General features: G+C 44.4%; 1 protein-coding gene across 1 annotated transcript in view; it reads left to right on the forward strand.

The window, feature by feature from the left end:
* The window catches only part of MTHFD1L (methylenetetrahydrofolate dehydrogenase (NADP+ dependent) 1 like), a 186,251-nt gene that overhangs the window by 71,890 nt on the left and 102,344 nt on the right, over positions 1 to 12,017 (forward strand). Inside the window, exon 20 of the mRNA XM_047858248.1 lies at positions 2,689 to 2,800. Coding sequence (XP_047714204.1) covers positions 2,689 to 2,800 — 112 coding nt within the window. The remainder of the gene's footprint in view (positions 1 to 2,688; positions 2,801 to 12,017) is intronic.

Genomic DNA, 12,017 nt, shown 5'->3' on the forward strand with positions numbered 1-12,017 from the left:
TTCCTTTCTTTTTTCAAGGCACACTGCCGTATGCGGCACCTTGTTTGGAAAATACTCAGATTTGGGGGGTTTTTTTTGGTTTGTTTTGTTTTTTAGTAATCTCTATACTAAACACGGGGGCTTGAACTCACAACCCTGAGGAGGCTCTTTTATACAAAGCTCTCTTAGGGCTCTGGTAAGCAAATGATTAATTGAGGTATTAATCTTTGGAAAATTTTGAAAAATCCATTAAGGAGGATATTCATAGCCTTGTCATCATGAGAAACCAAGATGGTTCCTGCATTACTTTCCTCTGTGTTCTGCATATGAAATAAAGTATTGAACTCATGGTAGATATTTCTATATCTTTGGACCAGTCACAGAGCTCCTTAGACTAAGTATTTTAACTCAGTGTACTGTATCATAGCCACAAATATTAGGTGAGTGTGTGAGCATCTCTGGATTTGAATGTCTAACAATGATCTGTAAAGTTTTCCATTCAGACTCCATGCTATAGGAATTTCAAAACCAAGGCTCTAATGCTGCTTTAGTAATTAACCTGCTGTGTGGCCTTTAGTTTTAAATTAAAACACTGCCGATCAAGTCCTCACAGTGGTTATCTCAGGAATAGTGAAGTGTTTATGCTCATCCAGTCACACCCTGTCACCGCTACCACCACCAGACCAGTGTTTGATGCTTCTCAGACCAGTGGACGCACTGAATGCTGCTGTGTGTAGACAAGTGAAGGCATCTGCCTACCCAGGGATGGAGCCTGTGACGTCCCCACTACGCTTTCCCCGGCTCTGCTACCTTAACACAGGCAGCCATATTCCAGGACGGCAAGGGGAGATGGTGATGGAGACTTAGTGTTTTCTGCAGAGCATTTAAAAGGTTTATCTGTGGGGCACCTGGGTGGCTCAGTAGGTTAAACATCAGACTTCGGCTCAGGTCATGATCTTGAAGGTCATGGGTTCGAGCCGTGCATCAGGCTCTGTACTAATAGCTCAGAGCCTGGAGCCTGCTTCGGATTCTGTGTCTCCCCCTCTCTCTGCCCCTCCCCCACTCGCGCTCTGTCTCTCCCTCTCAAAAATGAATAAATATTGAAAAAAATAAATAAATAAAAGGTTCATCTGTACAGAAGTGAGAAATTACAGATAGGTACACAGAGAGATCTGGACACTAAACACACACATAAATATATCTGTCGGCACCTATGTTTGGATTTCAGATTCCCAGCTTTATTTTTACAGACATTTGTATGACCTCACGAGGACCGTGTCATTGTCCCTCCTGAGGACTTTGGGAAGAAAAGTAAATAGAGAACTCACAGAGTGGCTTTGATAAACTCTTCTCTTTTTCATTCTCAGAGATGATTTTTCTTTCACTGCCTTTCTTCCTGCTTTTGTTCAGCTTTCTCATCTTTGAAATATGTTCTGCCAGCAGCCCATCATGGTTCATGGGAATTTTCCATGGCTCCCAGCCTCCCACCCCCCCACCCCCACACCACATCACTCCCTGTCTTCCCTCCTGTCAGTAAAGGGGCAGCCTGTATTTTCACAGGTGGGGCCATGGCTTCGTGTATACAGACCCCAGTGGCCCTGGCTGGGCTCGAAATAAAACCTGAGCATTTGATTGCATGTGGATAAATTCCTTTAGATAGGGCTACAGTCTGCTCTCCCTGATGAAGGAAAAGTGTAGAAATGGCATTTAAAGTGAATATATTGACAGATTTTCTTTACCAACTTAAATCTAAAGGTTTTGATAATTCCCTTATATTGTTGTGGGGTTTTCTTTTGCCTGTTTAGTAAGAATTGCTCTAGCATTTGACCAAGAGGGACAATTTTCTTTGCTTTTATTATCTGAATAGTTACCAGGTTTTTAACATGGAAGCCAGTTAAACAATGAGAAAGACTTAGGTAGAATTTTTACAAATCAGAAGAGCAAATTTATTGTGTAAATATAAAAATAGGCTCTAATGAACTTCAACGTTACATGGTTGTCCTGCCATTCCACACAACTCATTAATTGTATTGATTTTTTTTGCTTTCTTTAGATTTTTCTAGAAGTGATTAACTTCTTTTGGAAGGAAAAAATACACCTAATTAAGCCTCCTAGACCATCAGGGTCTAATTCTGTTCCTTTAAAAACTGTAATGCCAAATACCGTGAAGGGAGATAAATAGTTTACTTCACAGTCAGTGAGTCAGCTGAGTGCTTTCTCAAGGTTATAGTAGGAAATAATCAATTCTTACAGCTTTTCTCCTAGTTCAGCATTAAATGTCAGATGACACTCTTGGAGAATACACCAGGAATTTGGCCCTTTGGGAGAGTCGGGGTGTTTTTATTTTCTTTGAGAGAATTTGGGTTTTTTAAAAAATTTTTTTTAACGTTTATTTATTTTTGAGACAGAGAGAGACAGAACATGAACGGGGGAGGGGGAGAGAGAGAGAGGGAGACACAGAATCCGAAGCAGGCTCCAGGCTCTGAGCTGTCGTCACAGAGCCCGACGCGGGGCTCGAACTCACAAACCGCGAGCTCATGACCTGAGCCGAAGTCGGACGCTTCACCGACTGAGCCACCCAGGCGCCCCGAGAATTTGTACATTGACTGTGCAGTATTGATAAAAGCAGAATGGCTTCGGTGACTCACTGCCTTGGTTCATTCCTCCCTTTGTCTTTGGGGGTTTTAATTTGTCCTTCAACTTCCGTAGGGAACGCCTGTGTTTGTGCACGCTGGCCCCTTTGCTAACATCGCCCATGGCAACTCTTCAGTGCTGGCTGACAAAATCGCGTTGAAACTGGTTGGTGAAGAAGGATTTGTGGGTAAGTCATTTCTTTTTAAATTTAGTTGTTGTAGAATATGGAAGAGGTCTAAAAGTCGGTGGCAGAAAAACAGCGATACCCACTCTGACCTGAAACATAGTCTCTCAGACCCACCTTTCACAGAGGGTCTCAATATTGGAAAAGCCCTGTGGTCTGGTCTATACTAGATGCGGCGATGGGACCGTAGCTTCTCACGTCAAGTTCGTACGGGTTTGAATACGCGGCCTGACACTCGCTGGTAGAGCGATCTGGGACACATTTTTAGCGACCCTCTGAGCCTGTTTTCTCATCTGTAAAGCGGTGATTACAACATGGTTTCAAACCTCGTAGAGTTATTATGAGAACCAAGTGAGATGCTTGATCCATTCGGCAAATATTTATCGCGAACCTGGCATGTGCAAGGCGTGCCACTCGGAGCCTGGAAACACATGACGAGCGAAACAGACCCGGCCCGGCCTTCGTGGAGCGTGGGTACGGAGTTGTCATCCTGTGTGTGTGTAACAGAAGTACTCACCAAACGTCTGCCGTCATTAGCAGTAGAAATCAGTTTGCTCTTCCTCAAATCGGAGGATTAGTTTGTGTCTGACGGAGGGGAGACTGCCGCCCACGGACTTGGAAGATTTCACTGGTAGGACTTCACACTCTCTGCTGCTGCCAAGCTCCCCTTGGCGGTGTCTGCTTCTCTTTGGTTTCCATTGGCCATTCCAGACGGAAAGGGGGGGGGCGACTGCCGTAGAATGGGCTCTGGCACTGCTGCCCCGACGCCCCCCGCGAGGTTACGGCAACGAAAGACAAACAGGTAACAAGGAGTCTTGGTCTAAGCGCCAGAATCTGGCATCAGACAGACCGCACCGGCAGATCTTCACGCGCCAACGGGTGATTTCCACTCGCCACGTTGGTGCCGGTAATCGTCAAGTCTCACGGTCGCGGCTTTCGCGCTAATCACGAGCCTCCTGTCGACCTCAGAGAAGTGAGTTCTTTCACTAGAAAAGGTTCTGAGCCCTGCACTCTTCTGCCCAGCCATTATAAAGTTCATCCAGGGTTGTTGAGACTGTTTTTAAGAACTCCCTGTAGGCATGCAGTCGGGATCAAATGAGAATTTATGTGGTTCATTCCTCCGGGTCTGTACTTGGCTGCTGGGGTACCAAATCCACTATAAGACTGGCTAGACATGCCGTCGAAATGGATTTGCTCGATCGATCACAGCATAATTGCAGAGCTAATGGACAAGGAGTCTGCACAGGGCAGGCACTGAAAAGCGGGGTGCTTCTGTGAAGTGGTGGTCCTGACGCATCCACTCCACAAATAAAAGAGCTTCTAGAAGAAAGCACTCTGTTTTGTGCCGACAGAGCTCTCTGTACCGATCTTTACTTTGTCCTCATATATTTCTAGAATATGCGTTTCCGTGGCAAAGCATCTTTAAAGGTGTATGCTGAGGGGGTGTGCAAAACATACTAGCTTCCCGTGTGACCTTGGACACACCATTAGCCTCTCTGGGCGTGTCCCTGGGAGACATTCTCACGTGAAAAGTGAGAAACTGGACCGGACGACGAATTGCGTGTGGATGGGCAGCCGTGACCCTGAGATCGAAGCTGTGGGATCATGACCCTAACTGGTAGTTACCTAACTTCTCCAGGATTCACCTTCCTCTTTTGGTAATAGAATACCTTGCAGTAATTTAATGAGTACTATCAAATGAGGAATTGCTGTGTAAACCATGGAGGACCAGGGAAGTGTCAGTGATTTCGCTGATGATTTCTGTGATCTCTTCTAGTGTTAAGGGGCTGTAAGCAGGGGAGAAGTCAGTGCCGGAAATCTGTCCCCTGCCAGATGGTTTAGGGGACCGGCTCAAGAGTCGGTATCTGGCTCCTTTCAAGTTGGGTCACTTCAGGTAACTTAACCCTTCTTAGCCTCAGTTTCCTTATCTGTAGAATAGGGCTTTATATAAGACTCGCTTCACAGCTTTGAAATCAGGTTTAAGCGAGACTGTGCACGCTAAGCCCTCGCACAGCGCCTGACATGGGGTGAGACTCAACAATTCTAAACCACTTATTATTATCATCCTCTCCGTTGCCGATACGTGACTAATAAAGGTTAACTTGCCCTTTTTTTCTTTTGTTTCTTCTTTTCCTTTGGTTAGTGAGTTTATTTTTCACTGTGGGAGAATCCATCTAACATAGAATTGATCGTCTTAGCCATGACTAAGTGTACCAATCAGTAGTCAAATGCTTCCGTGTTATTACAGAACCATCATCACCATCCATCTCAAGGACTCTTCATCTTGCGAAACTGAAATTCTAAATAAAAAATTTTCTAATTCCTCTAATCACTTTCTGCCATAAGAATAGTCTCATTTTAATTTTAAAACGCGTGTGTGCCGTCTCGCACAAAAATAAGAAAACTCCAACTTTCATTCATATTTAAGCTTCTCCTCTCTCTTACGTTGGACCTGCCTTTGACCGATAACGGGAAGGGAAAGGTGGCTTCTTCTCTGTCCCCCATCATCTTGTCCTTAGTCCCTTAGTCTGCCTCTGGCCCCTCCAGGGTTGAAGCTTTGACATTCAGTGGTACCCATCCGGTCTCTTCCAGCAGAGGACCCACACTCTTGGCAGAAACCCTCCAGGCAATATCCTTTTTAGACAGTCCCGCTGCTAATTCAATACCTGATCTCCAGGCATCATAGACCTTCAACCCGTGTTCTTCCCGTTGGTGGGAGTACAGTTACACGTCTCACTTGAGTCTCTGTTCTTTTGCCAGGGGCTGTTTCCTTTCAGCCTGCAGGCTTACTCATCCCCAGTCGACCACTGTGGGTCTCTGCCTCAGTGAGCCTTTCCAGTCCTGCTTCTAAAGCCTCACTCTCTAGCTCTGCACCCTTTCCACCGGGGGGTGGGCAGTGGGACTCTGCACACTGGTCATTTTCTTTGAAGAAATCCTTTTGTGGCTTCTCACTTTGGAACTTCAAGGGAGCTGTTGGGCTAAAGGATGCAGAATCTGTTTCCAAACAATGTCTTTGCAAATGTCGCTAGGTTTAGTATCAGCCTTTAGTGCCAGAACAACTGACACTGTTTGGGGGCTTCAGACAAAAGGGAAACCAAACGAGCCCCATTTTAACATGGTCTCAAGGAAGATAAATGCAGGAGACCTAGGTTTATCTGAAGCCTGTGGGAAAATGTACGCCCTTAGAAAAGTCATTGTTTATAGAAGTCTGTCTCTCTTACTGTGTAAGAAGCCCAAACCTAGAAGAAGAAGATTGATAATTTGGATTATATTTAAAAATAAATTGTGGGGGCACCTGGGTGGCTCAGTCAGTTAAGTGTCCAACTTCAGCTCAGGTCATGACGTCACGGTCTGTGAGTTCGAGCCCCACGTCAGGTTCTGTGCTGACAGCTCAGAGCCTGGAGCCTGCTTTGGATTCTGCATTTCCCTCTCTCTGTACCCCTGTCCCGCTCGCTTGTGCATGTGTGAATACTCTCTCTCTCTCTCTCTCTCTCTCTCTCTCTCTCTGTCTCAAACGTAAATAAACATTAAAAAAATTTTTTTAATAAAAGTAAATTGTGTCTGATAAAAGATAGGGGAGTTAAAAAACAAGAGAGCGCATATGAAAAAACATTTGCAGAGGTAATAGACAAATGACTAACAATTGGAGTATATATAAACCACCAAGGATTATAGATTGATTTTTTTAAAGCAAGTAATCCAGTAGAGAAATGGGCAAAGGGTTTGAAAGGGTAATTCACAGAGAAAGAGCAATCTGACAGAATTTCTGGGTCAGACTGAAAGTGGGCAAATGATCTGGCATTTTCAGTTCTATGTGATACCCTGGAGAAGAAGTAACTGAAGATTTATTTAAGTCCTTTGGAATAATTTCCTTGAGTACACGTTCAGTGAGCTCCTGCTATATGTCAAGTACTATATAGTAGAAGCTTGGAATCAGATACGTAGGACATGTTTCTTGGCTTCCGGTAATTTACAATGTGGTGTGAGAGATAAGCCCATAAAGAGAATCTCGATGGAAGTACAATGCACGTATGAGATTAGGTATCATACTGATGAATGAAGAACCTTCAGAGATGACGGGCATCTCTTACAATTTTCCCCACACTGCAGGTTTCATGAAGTACGTTTAGTCTAAGATATTTCTGTGTCCCAACACACACAGGAAGGGAATTATTTTGTCTACTCTGCAATAATTATTCCAAGATAATGGAATCAATATTCCATTTAGACTTAAAATCGAGTGAAGTTTATTTAATTACAGTTGGCTCTCGAACAAGGTGGGGGTTAGGGCACCAACCTCCATCCTGTGTAGTTGAAAATCCGCATGTAACTTTGGACTCCCCAAAACTTAACTACTAATAGCCTACAGTTGACAAGAGCCCAAACACAGTCAACGAACACATATTTTGTGTATTGTGTGTATCATACACTGTAACCTTACAGTGGAGCCAGCTAGATAAAATAGTATTAAGAAAATCATAAGGGAGGGGCGCCTGGGTGGCTCAGTTGGTTGGGCAGCCAACTTCGGCTCAGGTCACAATCTTGCGGTCCGTGAGTTCAAGCCCCGCATCAGGCTTTGTGCTGACAGCTCAGAGCCTAGAGCCTGCTTCGGATTCTGTGTTCCCCCCCAACCCCTTTTTTCCCCCTCCCCCACTCATGCTCTGTCTCACTCTGTCTCTCAAAAACAAATGTTAAAAAAATATATACTAGGAAAATCATAAGGAAAAGAAAATATTTTTATAATACTGTAGGTATCGAAAAGAAAATCTGTATATAAGTGAACCTACCCAGTTCAAACCCACGCTTTTCACCAGTCAAATGTAATTGCGCAAATTTCTCAAACTTGACCAGAATAGTCCATGAGAATTTGGGGGAGCATGCTGTGGTCCCCGTGATCACTGTCTCTATTTCTCCTTTAGCCAGTAGTCCTCATGGGAGTCCACGTAACCTCCATTCATTGCTGAAAGCAAACATTTCTTCGGCATCAAACCCTAATCATGGGTTATATTTTTAAAAAGAAGAAGAAAGAAAAAGAAAACAACATTGAGTTTCTAGGCTTTAATAAATTATCTCATTTTTAAACTATTTGTAAGGATTTCAAACTTACACAGGATCCTTGGTTTTTTTAATTTGCTTTCTGTTTTCTTAATTTGGTCTTGATTCCCATTTCGAGTGAATACCTTTCCTTCACTCTGGAATTCAGCATGTGCTTGTACGTCTTTATAGCTAGGAGTTCTTAACTGTTGGTTACCAGCCACCCCTCCCATAATTAAATACAGAATTATATACATAAATATATGGTGTGTTTTTTTTAAGTTTATTTATTTTGGGGTGGGGGGAGGGGTAGAGAGAGAGAATCCCAAGCAGGCTCCACACGGTCAGCACAGAGCCCAACGCGGGGCTCGATCTCATGAACCTTGAGGTCATGACCCGAGCCGAAGGCAAGAGTTGGCCACTTAACCGACTGAGCCATCCAGGCACCCCTGTATTTTTTTTTTTTTCAACAGAAGGGCTCCCTGATTCTCATTACATTTTCAAAGGTATCCACGACCCAAAAAAGATAAAGACTCAGGGCCTTCTTCTCGTGGCCCAATGGATGCCACGCTCCATTTCACCATACTTGCTTAATAATGATCTATACGAAGATTTGGTGGCTTTTGAAGTTCCGCCCACATTTGACGTTCAGTGCCCTCTTCCAAAGTGCTGGTCAAGATGTTGCCTAAATTGACTGTGTGTCTTCTTGTCACCTGAACACAAACCCACAGCGGGTTCTCCACACACCGCCTGGGTACATAAGCACGAGAAGATAGTACAGCAAAAGGGCACATTAGACCAATGCCCAATTGAATCATCCACTGAGCTTTGCCCTGAACATTTCACGATGAGGATTTAGAGTTCAGAGTAAATAACCATGGTCGTTCCAAGCCAAACCGAGGAAGATTGGGAAACAAGGCCTCATTAGTATCCGTGACAAACACTGCCATTTTCTGAGCGGGTTCGCGAGCTCCAGACCTGTATCCCAGCCCGGTCGCCATATGCATTCCCTCTGAGGCCTGAGACCATTCGGTTCGGTGGGTGCTGGTGTCGTTGTTTTGCAGATGACACAACTGAAGCCTAGAGAGATTACAAACTGTGTCCTCTGACATTCACCCAGTCAGTGATGGAGGATACAACCTCAGGGCCCCCCTTGCACCAAAGCCTATGCACATCATCACTTGACTCTGTCTGCAGTGGTTTTATCATCTCTCTTTACTGAGTTGCATCTCTTAACGGTCCTCTTCCTGGTCCAGCGCCCCTTTTGCAAACCGTTTAGATCTTACTCCCTGGGCTTCGGGAACCTCCGCCGGCAGTTGCCCCCCAGTCACCAGCGTGTTGTCTGTTTCCGTTTTCATTGCCATCAAACTTTAAATATCCTTTCGTTTTGGAGAGAAGAGAACCAGACCAAACTAAACATTCTGAGAATTTCACCCACCCTTTAAAAAAATCTGATGTCGAGTAGCCTTCCAGCTTTCTAAGCTGGAATTGTCCCAGACCTCACTCTGTTTTCATTATTTAGAAACACAGATCTCAGCCTAGGCTCTACTTTTGTTAGGATACCTCCCACCTTTTTTTTTTTTTTTTTTTTTTTCCTCTAGTGATCGTATCCGTAGTTAAATCAAGGACAGGAAGTGCAGAGGTATATTGGTCACGTGCTAACCTTCGGGAAACTCCTAATCACCAGTGCTGTTCTTTAACCGCTGTGTTCAGGAAGCCCAGTAAGAGAAGGCGGTTTTCGTGGTCACGGAAGTTCGGATTTCTCTGATGTACCTTGAGACCTAATTTCTTTCGCCCTCACTCTCATTGCCGCTCTTTATTCCAGCCCACCTTCCTCTTCCCGTGCTTTTGTGTAAAGACGCCCTCCCTTCTTTCACCAGCCATTCCTCTGCCCTCAAAAAAATAAGTGGGGGGAAAAAATGAAATATTCTGAGTATACAGTATCCAGGAGTATATGCTCATTAGTATAATAAATGCCTGTGTTCCCATCACTCACTCAGCTGTGTCAGAACCACGACATATTGCTGTGAGTGCTTTAGTGTTTTTTTGCTTTTTCTTAATTTTTTTTAATGTTTATTTCTGAGACAGAGACAGAGCATGAGTGGGGGAGGGGCAGAGAGAGAGGGGGACAGAGAATCCCAAGCAGGCTCCAGGCTCTGAGCTGTCAGCACAGAGCCCAACGCGGGGCTTAAACCCACAAACCGTGAGGTCATGACCTGAGCTGAAGTCGGTCGCTCAACCAACTGAGCCACCCAGGCACCCCATTTTTTTTTTTAATAAAACATTAGACACAGAGTTGAGGTCCCTGTGAGTCCCTCCCTAATCTCATTCCCTTTTGCACTTTTCTAGAAGAAGCCACTATCCTAATTTAAGGATTATCATTTCCGGGAAGAGTTTATGCTTTTATTACATAAGTATGTATCCACAAAACATCTACAACAGAGATTCTCAGACCTTCTCTGTTCATGTTGTGTCGCAGCAACTATTTCCTAAGGCATGTTGGGCCAAGAGAAATCCCTAATGCTTCCATTTATTAAGTAGTTAGGTCCGAGCAACTTCCTGGATGTTTATGTCCTGACAACTTAGTAGCTGTCTGGAAAAAAAAAAAAGGATACATATACATGGAAAGAAAAATATTATTTCATTTTAAAATAGCCACCATATGCGGCGCCTGGGTGGCTTGGTCGGTTGGGCGTCCTACTTCGGCTCAGGTCATGATCTCACGGTCCATGAGTTCGAGCCCCGCATCGGGCTCTGTGCTGACAGCTCGGAGCCTGGAGTCTGCTTTGGATTCTGTGTCTCCCTCTCTCTCTGCCCCTCCCCTGTTCATGCTCTGTCTCTCTCTGTCTCAAAAATAAATAAACATTAAAAAAAAAAATAGCCACCATAGGGGCGCCTGGGTAGCTCAGTCGGTTAAGCGTCTGACTTAATTAATTTCAGCTTAGGTCATGATATCACGGTTTGTGAGTTCGAGCCCTGCATCAGGATCTACACTGTCAGCACGGAGCCTGCTTGGGATTCTCTTCCTCCTGTTTCTCTGCTCCTCTCCTGTTCATTCTCTCTCTCTCTCAAAATAAGTAAATACCTTTGTTTTTAATTTAATTTTTTTTTTTTTTACATTTATTTGTTTCTTGAGAGACATAGAGTACAAGTTCGGGAGGGGCAGAGAGAGAAGGACACACTGAATCCGAAGCAGGCTCCAGGCTCCGAGCTGTCAGCACAGAGCCCAACGCGGAGCTCGAACTCACAAATCGTGAGATCGTGACCTGAGCCGAAGTCGGACGCTTAACCGACTGAGCCACCCAGGCGCCCCAATAAATACACATTTTTAACAAATAAAATAAAATAGCCACTGTAGCTTATTAATAAGGTGTGGGTCCTTGTTGAGCACTGAACTTCTCATTCCTTGAGATTGGGCCACACTTCGGAGCTCATTTCCTGTTCCACGTTGGTTTTCACACCATTCCTGCTCTCACTGCAGCAACTGCCAAAAATTTGGCTCCACAAATATATGATGTCATCGAAAGGACCATGGAGCGTTAAAATTGAGACCACGAAGTACCTCAAAGTGGTAGAACTTGTAGGGTTCAACAGATGTCGAGTGTTACCGAGTTTCCTTCCAAAATTGGAAATAACCCACGGGTCCTCTGAGTTCAGTGCGGTGCCTCAGGATACCTCAGCACATAAATTTGAGAACCACGGATATACAGCATGTGATTGCAGCATTTTATACGTTAATAAATCTTACTATGTGCATTGTGCTGCAATAGCGTTCAGCAAACTTTTGCTGTGAAAGGGCAAGACCGATAATTTAGGCGTTGTGAGTCATAGCCTCTCGGCAAATATTCAACTGCAAAAGCAGCCGTAGAGAAGACCTACACGAATAAAGGAAGCTGGTTTCCAATAGGTTGATTTATTCACGGGCTCTGACATGTGAATTTCATGTAATTTTCACATGCGGTGAAGTATTTTTCCTCCTTTTTATTTCCCCAAACATTCAAAAAATGTTTTTTTTTTAATTTATTTTTTTTTCAACGTTTATTTATTTTTGGGACAGAGAGAGACACATCATGAACGGGGGAGGGGCAGAGAGAGAGGGAGACACAAAATCGGAAGCAGGCTCCAGGCTCTGAGCCATCAGCCCAGAGCCCGACACGGGGCTCGAACTCACGGACCGCGAGATCGT

Source organism: Prionailurus viverrinus, chromosome B2, assembly GCF_022837055.1.
Source record: "Prionailurus viverrinus isolate Anna chromosome B2, UM_Priviv_1.0, whole genome shotgun sequence".
In the NCBI taxonomy this organism is placed as follows: domain Eukaryota; kingdom Metazoa; phylum Chordata; class Mammalia; order Carnivora; family Felidae; genus Prionailurus; species Prionailurus viverrinus.